Genomic DNA, 17,901 nt, shown 5'->3' on the forward strand with positions numbered 1-17,901 from the left:
TAAGGTTGTAGGCGCCAGGCCATCATCTGTCTTTCAACGGCTTTTACGGGGTGGTTGTTGGACGGGACAGCGCAGCAGCATCAACTGAGGTAGGCTATAGGAAACGGGAAACGTCCTGCAAGTTGCTTTATCGAACCATAAACATTACTGACAGATACGCGAATGTGTCAGGCCTTATTGTACTGTAGCTATATTTACACTTTAATTAGTTGCTCGCACGGGCCTGCATTTTGTCCTTAAATTGCCCATTCTCAGTTTCGTTCCAGATGTAGTGGCTAACCAACGCGACGTGTTATTTTTGTAATGTCATACACTTGAATGTCATATCGTGTCACAATCGTGTAATCGTGCGTTCGTAGCTTACAGCCTTGTCCTCCGAATATCCCCTGATAGATCCTTGGTGCTTCCTACCCCTTGTCAGAGATGCTGCCCAGCCTGTGGAGAGCTGTGCGACCCTCTCTCTCGCTCAGAGCTGCTACTGGGCTGGCCAGAGCCGGCCATAACCCGGCTTCTATGCCTTCACCGGGACGGTACGCCGTAGACTTTGCAGCCCCCCATCTGCCGGCGATGTTTGTGCAGAGGTGTAACCTGGGTTCCATACATACGATGAAGGAACCCATGGAGCCACTCAACTCGCCGCAGGGAGCCAAGGACTTCATTTATAGCCTTCACCCAGCGGAACGCACCTGCCTACTGCGTGAACTACACAAGTTCGAGTCCATAGCCATAGCTCAAGGTAAGCAACCCCTTCCACAACGGGGTTTAGGCTAAGCTGCTGTTACAGCAATGCACTATATTACATTTTACCTTATAGGTCGACTCTATACCTTATAATCCAATAATAACCGAATAATTGCAGGATCATTAGCTTATTCGCATGATTACATGACATATTACACCCGATTATAACTGATTCTGGGCGCAAATGTATAAACAGTAGGATTGTTATTAAAACGTTATTACAAACATTCCAATTCCAACTTAATTGTTTCCTTATAGGCCTAGGTCTATTTGTTTGAAATCTTCTCAGCTTCACATTCAAACATAATATATTGGGATATTAGGCCATAGTCAATCTGAGGTTTGACCCAAAACAAATTACAATAGTAATGGTTTGAAAAACATTCCTCAGGTTAAAAACCGACCCCACAAAACTCGTCACTAAACTATAGTTTTGTGGATCAGTTTTTAGCCCGACTGCCGAGGAATATTTTTGTACAAAACAAATGTTTGCAATGGATTCAGAATCATGAAAAAACCCTAGTTAGACCCCTCACATAGCCTACTATTTAAAGAAGATTTTTGGGGGGTATTTCCCCCCCTATATAGTAAGTGATGAGACCCAAACTTGAACACCCAAAAATGTACCTTGATCCACTAAGAATATAATGGGAAACTTTTAACATGTTTTGGATGACCCTATAAGGATCATAAAAAACCCTGAATGATTACTATTGCAATTTCTTTTGGGTCAGGCCCTTATTTAGCTAAGATTGACTTGCCTATATTTTGCTGGTATGGGCCTAACCTACTAATTTTGCAAATAGCATGCATTTTTAAAGACAATATTGTCCAATAGTGATAGTGTTGGGCAGTATAGGTTAACTAGTTACTACTAGTAATAGTATTCCTTTACCCAGTAACGAGTAGTGCCAAAACAGTAATATTATACCATATTACTTTGTAAATGACTTTTTATTACTTTTTTGTTGGTTGTCTTTTGAAATAAATTGTGTAAAAAGGTCAAGAGAGATTGCTGCGATATTTTATAGCCATTTTTATTTAAAAACAAATAAAAAAAATCAGATGTAAAAGGAGCCAGCTAAACAGACTGTGTTGTTGTATCCTACATCTTTTATTTTCACTGGTGGGGGCAAATGTAATATATTTCTCTTGATTCCAAGTAATAGGCCTATACAGGTTTTGACTTTGGGACCAAATATCTGAATGACTATAATCTACAGTTTTAAGCATTTGCAGTCTACCTGGAGGAGCCTTGTGGTCTGGTCTAACCTGAATATAATGTGCAGTTAAAGGCCTGATATCAATGACAAGCCTCTCCAGCATAATCATGGCGCATAAAGTCATCCTGTGACATATACCCTTGGCTAATGACACTATCTGTATTGCAGTGTGACAAAGCAGCCTATAACTGGACAGAGAATCCTCTGGCCTGCATAGTTAATGAACTTTATGGGCGCAGAGCAGGCTGTGAAAATACTAGAAAGATGCAACTCTGGGAAATTGCAAGTGTGGTTGCCGTGACGCAAGTCACACATTTTGTCTTTTCCCCTTTCAAGTCAATGGGGAAAATGTATTCACTAATGCATTAAGGACCATATGTAGATCTCGGTCTTAGTATTTTTTTTTGTCCCTTTTATGCTCATAATATGTGTCGATCCCTGATGTCAATCAATATTAAGCCCATATCTTGGAATGCCCATATATAGACATACTTTAACACATCAGACATCTATGATGTCAGTCATTTTTAATGTAACCCTGTTAAATTAAGCCCTGTTAGGGCAACCACACTAATAATTGGTAGTATTTTAAAAATCACACCCAAGGTGAAGTGAGCGGTGGTCGTGCTTGCATAACATCTTCAGACTAGGATTTAAGTCTAGGATGTACAGGCTATGCTACGTACACACATTTTACTATGGCAAAACGCTGAGGAAAAAGGCTACAGACACCCGCACAGCCACTTATAGGAGCGGTTTGCACAGCTCAAAAAGCAGTCCTAGGCAAATCTACAGTAATACCCCCGCAAAATAATTTGGACCCACAGGTTGAGGACCACTGCCGCCAGCGTGTGGATGTGTATTGCACTGGAGCACCTAATAAGAGTTCCACTGCTGTGGTGTGTGTATGGTGTGAATATGAAGTACATTGTGAAGCACATTTGAGTGGTTGGAATACCATTATAGCACATACCATTTTGAGAGACTATGTCAGAGAGCAACTGTGGTTTAGCAAGAGAGATGTAAATGTGAGAAATTATGTAGGCATAAGTAAGGGCACGTTCTCCTACACTATTAAAGTAATCGTGCAGGTGCTCAGGCACTAGTTAGCTGATATGTGCGCTCATGCCTGTGCTTAGCTTAACACAATGGAGCATTTCTGCATTATTTAGGAGTGCTAATACAGAAGCTACTACAGGTGATACTGCTGAAAGTTTAGCTAATATAAGAGGATGCGGTAGATGTATTGGAAAGAACTGTGAGCAGCCAAGAAAGTGCAACAACATTTCTTGAGGGACAATTGAGATGCAGATAGACAGAGATCTGGGTGAGCAACTGGTTGGCAATTGACAGCTTTTGTTAAAAGTAAGAATGCTTATGGCTCCACTCCACTGCTGTTATCTACTGTATGATAGGAATGAAACAGTTAATCGAATTGATTAAATCTATTATAAGAAATGACAGATTCTTATTAAATATTTGTAAAATTGTCATTTTAGTTTTAAAAAGGTTAAAATAGACAAAACGATAGAAAGCAGTAAATGAAAAATATTTAAACACTCATCTTTTAATAACTTGCAAGCCGCGGCAGAACCCTCTGAACAGAGGTAGCGCCGAAGAAATAAGCCATTTATTTACAAACATGTTTTAAAAAAACAAAGCCCACATGATAACAACACGTAATGGAGTGCTCGATACAGCGTGCATATTCATCCTGCAGAGGTCGGCGATCTTACTTTGGCGAGGCGGAGGGGAGATCAATTCCATTCGTTTACGTGCGGCGAAGCAGGGAAAGGAGCGATAGAGAAGCGGCGCCCGAACGTGATTGAGACCGCGATCCACGAACAGAGACAAAGACCAGCCATGTTGTGTGTCCTTCTTGTCGAGTTTCAACAACGTGGAGAGTAGGAGGCCACTCCTAGCCACCCATCCATCCAGAATGTGAGTCAACGGCGCGGCCTGCTGGATACTACGAGTATCACACCCAGTCCCAGAAAATGATTGAGAGAGGATATTAACCGTTTCAGATGGCTCCAACAAGACACAGAGAAGAATGGCCGATGTTTTTTTTTTTTATTATTATCATTTATATCAAAAGTCCGGGAATAGACGTGTGGCTGATTGGACCAAGTAGGAAGTCCGAGGGAGTACGGCCAGGCTTAGAAGGTGTTAATATGTCCTTTAATGGTCAGGTGCCTTTGTAAACAGCTTACATGTGCTTCATGTAGTTTCTGAATTGTTTTCCTTCATGATATTTCTGAATATTATACAGTCAATGTTGGTGTGCTAGACAATGTCCCCGCAATCAGATTATGATTGTGGTAAATGTTGATGTGTGCAACTGGGGACAGTCATTATAAGTCTGCTAATATACTGATTACCCAAAATGTAATTAGGGAAGGCTACTTATACCCCATGCTTGAGATGGTACTAATGATGCTTTTATTGATTGGACCACAGCAAACATTCTGTACCATTCTCCAAGCTGCACTCTGCCTGCGTACAATGAAACTAGATTCCACTGAATGGCAATGAGAAATATGATGGTGAATATGGTGGCAGTTATACATTAATGACAACAATGGCAATGGACATTGGACATGGTAATGAAAGAGGGGAAGATGATGAAGATTATGACAGTTTGCCATAATCTTGGTGCTTTAGGTTTTAGTAGGTTTGTTTTTACTTTTGAGGTGCTTTAGTAGGTTTGTTTCTTCCTACTACCAAAGAATGTGGCTGTTGACAAGCCCAGATAAATATTAATGTTGATCACATTCCTGCGTGATCACATTACCTGCTATCCAGTAACTGATTTTTCTCCTCAGGAATCAGTTTGTGGTCTGTACAAACAATCACAGAAAGTACTCTTGATTGACCTAGATGAACCTCTCCTATACCCTCACGTTCTCTTCTCTCATCCCTTCATTTCTCCTCTCTTCCCATTTTCTTGCTCTCCTCTCCTCTCCTGGTATTACCCAATACCCACACATTTTGGAATTGTCAGATAAATCTCTTGATAAAAGGTGACCTGTCACAATGAGCCCTTTTAACACTGACATTATATACAACAACAATCCCACAATAACATTATTATTAAACTACTATTAAATATATTGTGCTGTCATGGTTGTGTAAACAGCCCCACATCCCACATGAGATTATTGTGATTGAGAATGAAGTTGTTGCAGTTTAAATCACTTTGCTATATTAACCAAAGCTTGATGGTACATCAGAGTAGGTAGCGTCTTGCCATCAAGGGCCAGAGAAGTATGTTCACTGTATTCACGAGAAGATTGCTCGCAACCTCAGCAGTCAGCACCAGTGTTCTGGTCCTGCCCTTAGTTAGGAGATACAGGTATGCTTCCCCTTTATTCAAGAAGAAAAGTGCACTGCCGGCCTCATCACCTCTGCTTTTGTGCCAGTACACACATGCACAATCTCCGAGTGTGCAGAGGACATTGCTTTTCTCTTGAACCCTTTTTCTACCTCCTGTTTTTGCTGTTTTTAACTGTGGTGTATTTATTTGTTGTCTTGTCTGTACTGACTTGTGCAAAATGAATTACCCTAGTGGATAGATAATAAAGGACATCTAATCTAACAGCCATCTTTTATTAAAAAGATTAGTCTTTATACAACATCAACAAGAGCATGAAGAGCTTACGAACAGCATTATAAAATCTTTTGAACATAATTACTTGACTGCTTTATATTGCAAAGAGTCAGGAGGAGTTCACCCAAAGTATTGATGATGTACATACACATGTCAGTGCTTTACAAAAAGCAGATGAGAAATTATATAATTATGAACAGCATTTACAACCTAATAAAGGATTAAAAATTGAATGCACTGACATGACTACTGTCTACTGTGTGCATAGGACAGCCATTAATGGCCTTTTGCAAGGGGCCTGTCTTCATGACTGGGGCTTACCTTGCTGACACATTCTCCTTCAGAGATCCTGTTACTGTACCGACTGTGCTGATTTACTGTTAGGATATGGTCCACTGGCTGTCCTGTTGGCTGACTCGCTGACTGACTAGCTCCGTGACCTATTGATAGTCATATGAAGACCCTTCTTCAGGCTTCCCACAGGGGGCATAAAGTCACATCTTTATCCCAGTTCACCTCTGAGGATTTAGTGTATACTAACCTCGCCTACCAGGCTTTCTGGGGGAAAGCCTGGTGTTCGTTCACAACAGGCCGTTTGGTTTCCGCCTAAACCACTAGAAGAAGCGGCGTCGCTTTGATTTGGTTCCCCCCGTTTGTTTCCCCAATCCCTATTAAAATGCTCGAGTAGCCTAGTGTTACGTAGTCTTGCCAGTCTTTATTGATTGATTGAAGGCTTTATTAGAAGTTTGCATAGGAAAATGTACAGATTCATGACGGTACAGTTCACTGGTACAAGGTCTACTAAAAGGAGATCCATGAAAAGACTAAGCTTATTTCAACAGGAAACCATTAAAGTATCTCATATAACATTGAATAACAGACAAATAGAACACAGTACTATGCAGTAGATATGTAAAGAAAAAAAGAAAACAGTAGGTCTATACAATCATTAAGTACAGTATATACAATATATACAAGGAAGGGGCAGGTAACAGTAAGTCTAAACAATCAGTATGTACAGTATATACAAGGAAGGGGCAGGGAGGGTAGGGTTGGGCTAGGTTTTTACCAGTTGTGAACGGCTGCTGCCTGTAAGTGGTTTTTTAGGGCAATTTTAAAGGATGCTAGTGATCCACACTCCTTTATGGCCTTCGGTAAGGCATTCCACATTTTTGTGGTGTAGCAGAAGAACGAGTTCGACCCTTTCTTTGAGTTGACTCTGGGTTGAACGTGATCTGTGGCACTGCCTCTGGTGTTGTAATTATGGACATCCTTAACGTTTATAAAGTATTTTGACAGGTACTTGGGTATCATAGTGGTGTAGTGTATCTTGTACACCAGGCCCATTGCAAGTTGCTGTACTCTGTCATCTACTCTGAGCCACCCCACTCTTAACTGGTGAGTAGCGGTGAGGTGAGTCTGATTGGGAAGGTTAAGCAGGACCCTAATTAGTTTATTTTGGGCTGTTTGGAGTTTAGTTTTTAGGGCTTGTGGGGCGTCACGATACCATACGTGGACTCCATAGTCAAAGAGGGGCTGGATTATTGCACCAGCTATGGTCTTCAGTGTGTTGAAGTTTACCATTGGGGCGATCCTCTGTAGGAAACGAGTTCGTTGGTTGATTTTTTGTATTACTTTTGAAGTCATCTTTTCGCTGGAAAGATTAGCTTCAAGGATACATCCTAAGTAGGAGATTTCGTTTTTTCGTGTTATGACCTTGTCACCCACTTTGATTGTGAAGTTCTCTACCTTTTTGAGGTTATGATTTGATCCAAAGAGGATGGACTCGGTTTTGCCCAGGTGAATTGATAATTTGTTGTCGTTAAGCCATGTGCAGATCTTACTCAGTTCAGAGTTAAGTGTCTTTTCAACCTGCAAGTGGTCCTTGCCCGAGACTAGGAGAGCCGAGTCATCCGCGAACAGGAACAGGTTGCAGTCGCAAGCAGATGCCATGTCGTTCACGTATATTAGGAACAACAGAGGTCCCAGTATGCTACCTTGGGGAACTCCACAGCTTACTGGGAGGGGGGGGGACAGGGTATCGTTAATCTCCACCACCTGTTCCCTCCCCACCAGGTAAGATTGCATCCAGCTCACTGCTGCGCTGTCAAGACCGATGGCTTTTAGTTTCTCAATCAGAATAGCATGATCCACGGTGTCAAATGCCTTCTGGAGGTCCATCATGACCATGCCACTATACTTGCCCTGATCCGCTTCGCGTTTGATTTGGTCAGTCAAATAGAGAAGGCATGTGTCAGTGGAATGGGATTTTCTGAATCCAGATTGGAACTCGTAAATCAGATTATTCTCATCGAGATATCTTGCAATCTGTTCGTAGACTATTTTCTCCATGACTTTGGATATGGAGCTAAGAATGGAAACGGGGCGGTAGTTTCCAGGGTCTAGTTTGCTACCTTTTTTATGCAGGGGGGTTACTTTTGCTAGTTTGAAGTCCTGGGGGACATGACCCTGTTCGATGGAAAGGTTAATTATGTGGGTAATGATTGGAGCAATGGTGGCGGCTGAATCTCTGAGAAATCTAGCGAGAGACAGCCGCTGGCCGCCGCGTCCACGTCCATGGACGCGGACGCGAAAAAAACGTCCGTGGACGCGAGGCCGCGTCCACGGACGCAAACGGCCGGCCGTCCCGGCCGTGGACGCGGCCGTGGACGCAGACGGCCGGGGACGCGGCCGTGGACGAGGCCGCGGACGTGGACGCAAACGGCCGGCCGTGGACGAGTCCATGGACGAGGCCGCGAAAAAAAGGCAGCGAAAAAAGAAAAAAAAGGTGTCTATTGTATGTATTTTTTGATGGAGAATTCAAATATGACCTTCTTTTTTGCATAGGACAACTCTAACCTGCATCAATTGGTATTTTATAATTGCCAATTGTACCCTATCCATCTGAAAAACAAATTGGATGTCTATTGTATGTATTTTTTGATGGAGAATTCAAATATTACCTTCTTTTTGGAATAGGACAACTCTAACCTGCATCAATTGGTATTTTATAATTGCCAATTGTACCCTATCCATCTCAAAAACAAATTGGATGTCTATTGTATGTATTTTTTGATGGAGAATTCAAATATTACCTTCTTTTTGGAATAGGACAACTCTAACCTGCATCAATTGGTATTTTATAATTGCCAATTGTACCCTATCCATCTCAAAAACAAATTGGATGTCTATTGTATGTATTTTTTGATGGGGAATTCAAACGTTACCTTCTTTTCTAGATAGGACAACTCTAACCTGCATCAATTGGTGCATCAACCTACTATCTATCTATCTATCTATCTATCTATCTATCTATCTATCTATCTATCTATCCATCTATCTATCTATCTATCTATCTATCTATCTATCCATCTATCCATCTATCTATCCATCTATTTATTTATACTTCACCTTTAGTCCAGAAGAGAGTTCAGCATCAGGAACTTGCACACATGGAACTGTGTCATGACTGTGTCATGGAGCTAAAACAGGGCTATGTTAAATACTCAAAATGACTCTGATGGACCAATCAGGGTGGTGGTGGGGGGAGGGATCAACAATAGACAGAAACTGGATAATGCTTTGTTAACTGTCCCACCTAAGTCCCTGCTAGTCTGAACAAACATCACCTTCCCTCTCATAACACTACTACTACTACATTTATATAAAGCTGCTCTTGCATTTGAATTCAAGTCTGACACAAGTTAAGGTTAACTTAGGTAGTATTTCATTTTGCTGGCTTTTAGGGTCTGTGTGTGAGTGTGTAGGCTCACAAATTATTATAATTGTCATTAAGTGACTCTATCTATCTATCTATCTATCTATCTATCTATCTATCTATCTATCTATCTATCTATCCATCTATCTATCTATCTATCTATCCATCTATCCATCTATTTATTTATACTTACTGTTTACATTTTCTATAAATATTTATTTCTATATAAAACTCAGTTGTGTGGAGTTATTGTGTGCCTTTTCTTGTAGCTAAAGAGTCCATTTGTTCACTAGACATTAAGTCAAGGTTACTATTTTGAGTTGAAGCTAAGTGTTTTATTGCTTTGTGGTTTAACATGATTTAAAAGGCAAATTCATTGTTATGGTTACTTTAGAAGACTGCTTTTGCATTCATGAGTTAAAAAGAGAGCCAAGCTAATTCAAAGAGTTAAGTTAAAGGAACACAAAACATGACCTAACTCGCTGCCATTGGACAGACAGTTACAACATAGGCCTACTCCTATCTTTCACAGAACAGACAATTATCATTTGTTTTATCTATTTGAGACTATGTAGCTGCTCTATGGGAAATAGAGCATTATATCAGCCTATTCAATTGATAATGACCAATGGGTGCCAGTTTCTAAGTAGTTAACCATATTAACATAACAATATATGTGGCCTAGACATGGATATTGCCCAATCAACTCGTAATCTACAGAAATGTCCACCACATCACACAGTATAAAACTTAGTAGGCTCAGTGGATTCACCTATGTTAAATCATGTCAGGTTAGTTTGGTTCAAGGTTCAAGTATAATAATTTATGAGACAAAAATGTAAACAGCACAAATGTACAATCACATCTCGGCTAGAATGATAACATAAAGTCCTGACTACTCCTTGTTATTGTGGTCCTAAATACTACAATGATTAGTTTGGATGCATTGCTTCTATCATGTCCAATTAAAAATAAATACATTACATACATACAGAAATCTGCCTTCTCCTGTATTGTATTAGTGACATTCATTATAAATAGTAAAATAACAGGACAGAGCAAAAAAGGCCTCTGTTGTGTCTTTATCTGATCACATGCAATCAGACACTCACACTGCACAGCAATATATACACTTTATTACAGGCTCAAGGCCCACAGGGTAAGAAGACAATACATTACAAAGATAATAATTTAAAAAAACAACAACAGAGAGTACATTCACAAAGCCCCACCGGAGCTAAAGAGGCACTCATGCCACTCATGCCAGTGTCCACTAATGGTAGACGTGTACCTGACAGAGCTACAACCAGGGTCTGTCATCAGTCTCTGGAACAATCTGAAACAATGTATCTTTCCTGTGGCTGTTATAATGAACACAAACAGATCAGAAAGTAATTTAACATACAACAATGTAAGGGATTCCTTTCTATTAAAAGCAAAATCATAACTGGGTCAAAGTTGCTTGGTTCTCCCCATATAAAGGCATGTAGGTAACAGTAACATGATATTATGTCATGAATGATAAAAGTAATGTTTAAACACTTTGATGTGTGTGAGTTTATCTGGAGACTTACTCAGTCTGTGACTTACAGAGATCTTGATGGTCTTTGGGTTCCACCCGTTCATCAGAATTGCCGCTGGTGCCGTCTAGAGATTTCATCTTCACTTGAAGTCTGGAGTCTATTATGTACAGTGTATTCTGGACAGTTGTGGACACTCTGCAACTAACCTAACCTAACACACACTATGTGTTAATGTTGATCAATATAATAATGTAAAAATACAAAGTTAAGTAGACCTAAGTAAGAAATAGTAAATACATTGTAATAATACATTGAAGGGGAAAATGTAGGAAAACAAATGCAACTCAGCATTGAATTTATGGCAAACATTTTGCTAACCCTTTCCAAATAATATACAATTAAGAAGTGGGATGTTACACTTAGTAAGAGAAAGAATTAATGAAATATTACATTTTTAAAAAGCTAGAAGACTCACCTATTATAGTAACCATGTGAATTGCTAATAATGTTATGGGTCAGATGTGTAAAGATCTATCACATTGTATTGTTCTTTTCAGACTCAACAATAATAATGATGATGTTACTTAAATGCTGATCAATGTGTGAATCTGGCTCTTATCAGGTGTGTGTTTTCTCTCCCTGTCCTGTGCTGTCCTCAGTTAAACCAAGACAGTGCTGTTGTGACCAATGTGGAAAAAGCCTTCAGCTCAATTTATTATCTCAAAGTAGACCAGAGAATTCATACCGGAGTGAAGCCATTCAGCTGTGAACAATGTGGGAAGTATTTTGCTCGGTCTGGACAATTAAAAGATCATAAGCGTTCACATACTGGAGAGAAACCTTATTGTTGTGACCAGTGTGGGAAAAGATTTGTTCAAAAGGGGATTTTAAAAGAACACCAGAGAATTCACACTAGAGAGAAGCCCTATTGCTGTGACCAGTGTGGGAAAAGCTTTACTCGATTGTCTTATCTCAAAATACATGAACGAATTCACACAGGAGAGAAACCATACAGCTGTGTCCAATGTGGGGAAAAGTTCAGTTTAATGGCTGCTCTGAAAGTACACCAGAGATTTCACACCGAAGAAAAGCCTTACTGCTGTGAACACTGTGGCAAACGTTTCACTGTAAAATCTAGCCTCGTACAACACAAGAAGATTCACACTTGAGAGAGACCTTACTGCTGTCACCAATGTGGGAAAAGGTTCACTCTGAAGACGGCTCTGAAAAGACACCTGAAAATCCACACTGGTGAGAAGCCATATACTGCTGTGTCCAGTGTGAGAAAAGGTTCAGTGATATGCATCATCTCAAAGCACACCAGAAAAATCACACTGGAAAGAAACCTTATTGCTGTGACCAGTGTGGAAAGAGCTTTCCTAGACTGGAACATATCAAAATACACCAACAAATTCACACCGGAGAGAAACCTTATATCTGTAACCAATGTGGGGAAAGCTCTGTCAGGTACACGTCTACCGTTAGAGGACACTGGCATGAGTGCCTCTTTAGCTCCGGTGGGGCTTTGTGAATGTACTCTCTGTTGTTGTTTTTTTTAATTATTATCTTTGTAATGTATTGTCTTCTTACCCTGTGGGCCTTGAGCCTGTAATAAAGTTTATATATTGCTGTGCAGTGTGAGTGTCTGATTGCATGTGATCAGATAAAGACACAACAGAGGCCTTTTTTGCTCTGTCCTGTTATTTTACTATTTATAATGAATGTCACTAATACAATACAGGAGAAGGCAGATTTCTGTATGTATGTAATGTATTTATTTTTAATTGGACATGATAGAAGCAATGCATCCAAACTAATCATTGTAGTATTTAGGACCACAATAACAAGGAGTAGTCAGGACTTTATGTTATCATTCTAGCCGAGATGTGATTGTACATTTGTGCTGTTTACATTTTTGTCTCATAAATTATTATACTTGAACCTTGAACCAAACTAACCTGACATGATTTAACATAGGTGAATCCACTGAGCCTACTAAGTTTTATACTGTGTGATGTGGTGGACATTTCTGTAGATTACGAGTTGATTGGGCAATATCCATGTCTAGGCCACATATATTGTTATGTTAATATGGTTAACTACTTAGAAACTGGCACCCATTGGTCATTATCAATTGAATAGGCTGATATAATGCTCTATTTCCCATAGAGCAGCTACATAGTCTCAAATAGATAAAACAAATGATAATTGTCTGTTCTGTGAAAGATAAGAGTAGGCCTATGTTGTAACTGTCTGTCCAATGGCAGCGAGTTAGGTCATGTTTTGTGTTCCTTTAACTTAACTCTTTGAATTAGCTTGGCTCTCTTTTTAACTCATGAATGCAAAAGCAGTCTTCTAAAGTAACCATAACAATGAATTTGCCTTTTAAATCATGTTAAACCACAAAGCAATAAAACACTTAGCTTCAACTCAAAATAGTAACCTTGACTTAATGTCTAGTGAACAAATGGACTCTTTAGCTACAAGAAAAGGCACACAATAACTCCACACAACTGAGTTTTATATAGAAATAAATATTTATAGAAAATGTAAACAGTAAGTATAAATAAATAGATGGATAGATGGATAGATAGATAGATGGATAGATAGATAGATAGATAGATAGATAGATAGATAGATATATAGATAGATAGATAGATAGATGGATAGAGTCACTTAATGACAATTATAATAATTTGTGAGCCTACACACTCACACACAGACCCTAAAAGCCAGCAAAATGAAATACTACCTAAGTTAACCTTAACTTGTGTCAGACTAGAATTCAAATGCAAGAGCAGCTTTATATAAATGTAGTAGTAGTAGTGTTATGAGAGGGAAGGTGATGTTTGTTCAGACTAGCAGGGACTTAGGTGGGACAGTTAACAAAGCATTATCCAGTTTCTGTCTATTGTTGATCCCTCCCCCCACCACCACCCTGATTGGTCCATCAGAGTCATTTTGAGTATTTAACATAGCCCTGTTTTAGCTCCATGACACAGTCATGACACAGTTACATGTGTGCAAGTTCCTGATGCTGAACTCTCTTCTGGACTAAAGGTGAAGTATAAATAAATAGATGGATAGATAGATGGATAGATGGATAGATGGATAGATAGATAGATAGATAGATAGATAGATAGATAGATAGATAGATAGATAGATAGTAGGTTGATGCACCAATTGATGCAGGTTAGAGTTGTCCTATCTAAAAAAGAAGGTAACATTTGAATTCCCCATCAAAAAATACATACAATAGACATCCAATTTGTTTTTGAGATGGATAGGGTACAATTGGCAATTATAAAATACCAATTGATGCAGGTTAGAGTTGTCCTATCCCAAAAAGAAGGTAATATTTGAATTCTCCATCAAAAAATACATACAATAGACATCCAATTTGTTTTTCAGATGGATAGGGTACAATTGGCAATTATAAAATACCAATTGATGCAGGTTAGAGTTGTCCTATGCAAAAAAGAAGGTCATATTTGAATTCTCCATCAAAAAATACATACAATAGACACTTTTTTTTTTTTTTTTCGCTGCCTTTTTTTCGCGGCCTCGTCCATGGACTCGTCCACGGCCGGCCGTTTGCGTCCACGTCCGCGGCCTCGTCCACGGCCGCGTCCCCGGCCGTCTGCGTCCACGGCCTCGTCCACGGCCGCGTCCACGGCCGGGACGGCCGGCCGTTTGCGTCCGTGGACGCGGCCTCGCGTCCACGGACGTTTTTTTCGCGTCCGCGTCCATGGACGCGTCCACGGCCGCGTCCATGGACGTTTTTTTCGCGTCCGCGTCCATGGACGCGTCCACGGCCGCGTCCATGGACGTGGACGCGGCGGCCAACGGCTCTTGCTGAATCTAGCTGGGATTTTATCAAGGCCAGTGGCCTTGTGTTGAGGTAGGGCGCTCAATTTTTTAAACACTTCATCAGTTGTCACTGTGGAAAGTTTAAAGCTGTCTTTACTGACGCCCAGTTTTTTGTAGAATGTATTAACAAATTCTTCACCATACCCCCCAGATGGGGCGACCAGTCTTTTGACCAGTGAACGGGCTGTGGTGGTAAAGGTTTTGTTAAAATGGGTAGCCACTTCACCTTTGTCAGAAATGAGAGCGGCGTCCGTTTTGATGTTTATGTTGTGGCATATGGTTTTTGATTTTAAGCCTAATTGGTTGTTAAGCAACTTCCATAGGTCTCGTGGGTTGTTTTTGTATTCATCGATTTTGTCGTCGATGTAGTTTTTTTTGGCGGATCTAACTAGGGCGGTTGTCTGGTTTCTAAGTCTCTTGCATTGAGCAGTAAGATGCTCAATGTGTTTTTTGAGGTCATGGTTGAATTTTTTCTTGAGCTTTTTGCAGCACTTTCGTTTTTCATCGTATTTTTTGTCTCTGAGTTTAGCTGATTCTGCAATATCTGAGTTATACCATGGCTCTTGGCGGGCTTTAACCCTGGTGGTATTCAAGGGGGCCACGTCGTCTAGAGCATCGGTCAATTTGGTTTTAAAACCGCACCATGCTTCCTCGACATCTGTACACTGCAGCTCTGGGGAAAAGTCTACACCCGCTAGTTTGAGATTAAAAGCCTCACTGGAGTAGTTCTTCAGGCTTCTAGCAACGACAGTTCTGTGGCCACTAGCTTTGGGTTTGTGTATTTTTCGGGTAGAGTAGATCATATAATGATCACTAAGACAGTTTACAGTTTACAGTTTAGGCATTTAGCAGACGCTTTTGATCCAAAGCGACTTACAATAAGCAAATAACATCACAATAATGAACAAGATAATATGTCAGAACATCATCAACAATATAACAAATGCAAATGGTTATCTATCTAGAAAAAACACAGTAAAATCAAAGTTCTAAAAACCTAAAGACAAAAAACTAATGCTAACTAGCTTCATGTATGGTCACTGATTTTTCTGTAGTGCTAAGGGTTTAGGTGGAGTCTGAAAAGGTGAGTCTTCAGTCCACGGCGAAAGCTAGCGAGTGAGTCCGTTGTTCTAAGTGCGGCAGGGAGTTTATTCCACATCTTGGGGGCCAGGAGGGCAAACTGTCTCGGACGAGTGGATTTTTGCCCTGGAGTTTTTAGCGAGGGTTCTGTCAGCATCCCTGTGGTGGCTGATCTAAGTGAACGGGTGGGGGTGTAGGGGTTGATCAGGTTTTGGAGGTATGGAGGAGCCATACCCTTGGCTGCTTTGAAGGTCAGCATCAGTGTTTTGTATTCAGTGCGGGCCGCAACCGGGAGCCAGTGGAGGCTGCGGAGAAGGGGAGAGACATGTGAGAACTTAGGCTGGTTGAAGACCAGTCGTGCCGCGGCATTTTGGATCAGTTGGAGAGGTTTAAGCGCACATGCCGGGAGACCAGTGAGGAGAGAGTTACAATAGTCAAGCTTCGATATGACAGATGTCTGAATGAGGAGCTGGGCTGCCTCCTGGGTGAGGAAGGGTCTGACTTTACGGATGTTATAGAGTGTGAACCTACAGGACCGGGTGACTGATGCAATGTGTGCCTTGAATGATAGCTGGCTGTCCAGGACCACACCAAGGTTTCTAGCAGTAGGAACTGAAGTCACCAATGCATTATCTATGGAAATAGTGAGATCTTGCATGGGGCAAGACTTAGCTGGGAAGAAGAGTAGCTCCGTCTTGTCCGGGTTCAGCTTAAGGTGGTGGGCTGACATCCACTGTGAGATGTCGGCCAGACATGCAGCAATGCGTTCTTCCACCTGGGTGGCAGAAGGGGGGAAGGACAAAAACAGTTGAGTGTCATCAGCGTAGCAGTGATAGGATAGATTGTGAGCAGAGATTACAGCACCAAGGGATTTGGTGTACAGGGAGAAAAGCAGAGGGCCAAGTACGGCATACAATAGCCCCGCTAGCGGTGACTTTGGACTTGTCAGTGGTTACGACGAGATCTATGAGGGTTTGAGAGTGCTCTGTCACCCTGGTGGGTACTGTGACAAGCTGAGTGAGGCTGTATTGATTGCATAACCCATCAAAGGACTTGAACATGGGTGCGTCTTTACGCAAAATGTCCACATTCCAGTCGCCCAAAATGTGACACTCAGTACCGTCCACCTTTGCTAAGCTCTCATCAAACAGCTCAAAGAAGTCATTCTGATCAGGTGGTCTATAGACAGCGCATACTAGTATGTTTTTTGCATGTTCAAAGATTACCTCAATCCATACAGTTTCAAGAGAACTGTGGTGTAAGTCTGGACGGGGCATAAAATTGACATCATTATGTACATACATGCAAACTCCGCCTCCATACCTGTTTCTATCGTTTCTGATTACAGTATAGTTGGCAATTTCAATGCTAGCATCCGTAAACGAGTCATCAAGTTTAGTTTCAGAGAAGGATAAAATCTTTACCTTACCGTCATGAAACATTCCCTTAATTAACTCCAGCTTTTTGGGATTCAAGCTATTGATGTTTAAATGGACATGATGAAGACCTGGTTTAGCAAAAACAACAGAGTGCATGTTCTCTGTAGTGATCGAACCAACGTCGGAGCAGGGGGGCTCTTTGTCTTCGACCGAGACAGGAAAGTTTGTCGTGGGGGGGAGGTGGTCATCATAGTCCGGTTGTAGTTGAGACTGAAGTGTGGGAGCGGTGGGGGTGGGGGTGAGCTCAGGTTCCTGTGTTGACTGTGAGCTCAAACAGGAGGAGATCCATGCCTTTTCGACCGCACGGGGGATCGGTGTGGCGGCGCCGACAGCTTCAAAGCCAAGATATTGCGCCAGCCACGACTGATCACGATCCCTGGGGGGTGGCGGGACCAGCGGGGGGGCATCCGGCTCGACGGACATCTCCGGCGATCCAGCGGCTGCGAGCTGGGCACCAGCATCCTCGGTGACGAGGGGGGGCGGCAGGGGGACATCCAGGTCCACGTCGGCGCTGTTGTTATCGGGCGGCGGCTCGAAAACCACGGCCGCGAGCTGGTCACGAGTAGCCTCAATGTTGGAGCTTTGCTGTAGAGAGCCGCGTGGGCAGCCATAGCACTCGTCACCAGTAGAACCCGTGTCGATGTTTCCTCCGCTGGGGTTCTTCTTTGTCTCGGAAAGCAGCTGTAATTCCCTCGTG

The 17,901-nt window shown here is 41.5% G+C and overlaps 1 protein-coding gene across 1 annotated transcript in view; it reads left to right on the top strand.

Annotated features, from left to right (window-relative positions):
- Positions 1-423: 423 nt before the first annotated feature.
- Positions 424-17,901, top strand: part of LOC308298614 (transmembrane protein 65-like) — a gene marked incomplete at both ends in the record, with an annotated part of 38,182 nt that continues 20,704 nt past the window's right edge. Inside the window, one exon of the mRNA XM_080742257.1 lies at positions 424-736. Coding sequence (XP_080598383.1) covers positions 424-736 — 313 coding nt within the window. The remainder of the gene's footprint in view (positions 737-17,901) is intronic.

Source organism: Nannobrachium achirus (genome assembly GCF_963921795.1).
Source record: "Nannobrachium achirus genome assembly, chromosome: 2".
Classification (NCBI taxonomy): Eukaryota; Metazoa; Chordata; class Actinopteri; order Myctophiformes; family Myctophidae; genus Nannobrachium; species Nannobrachium achirus.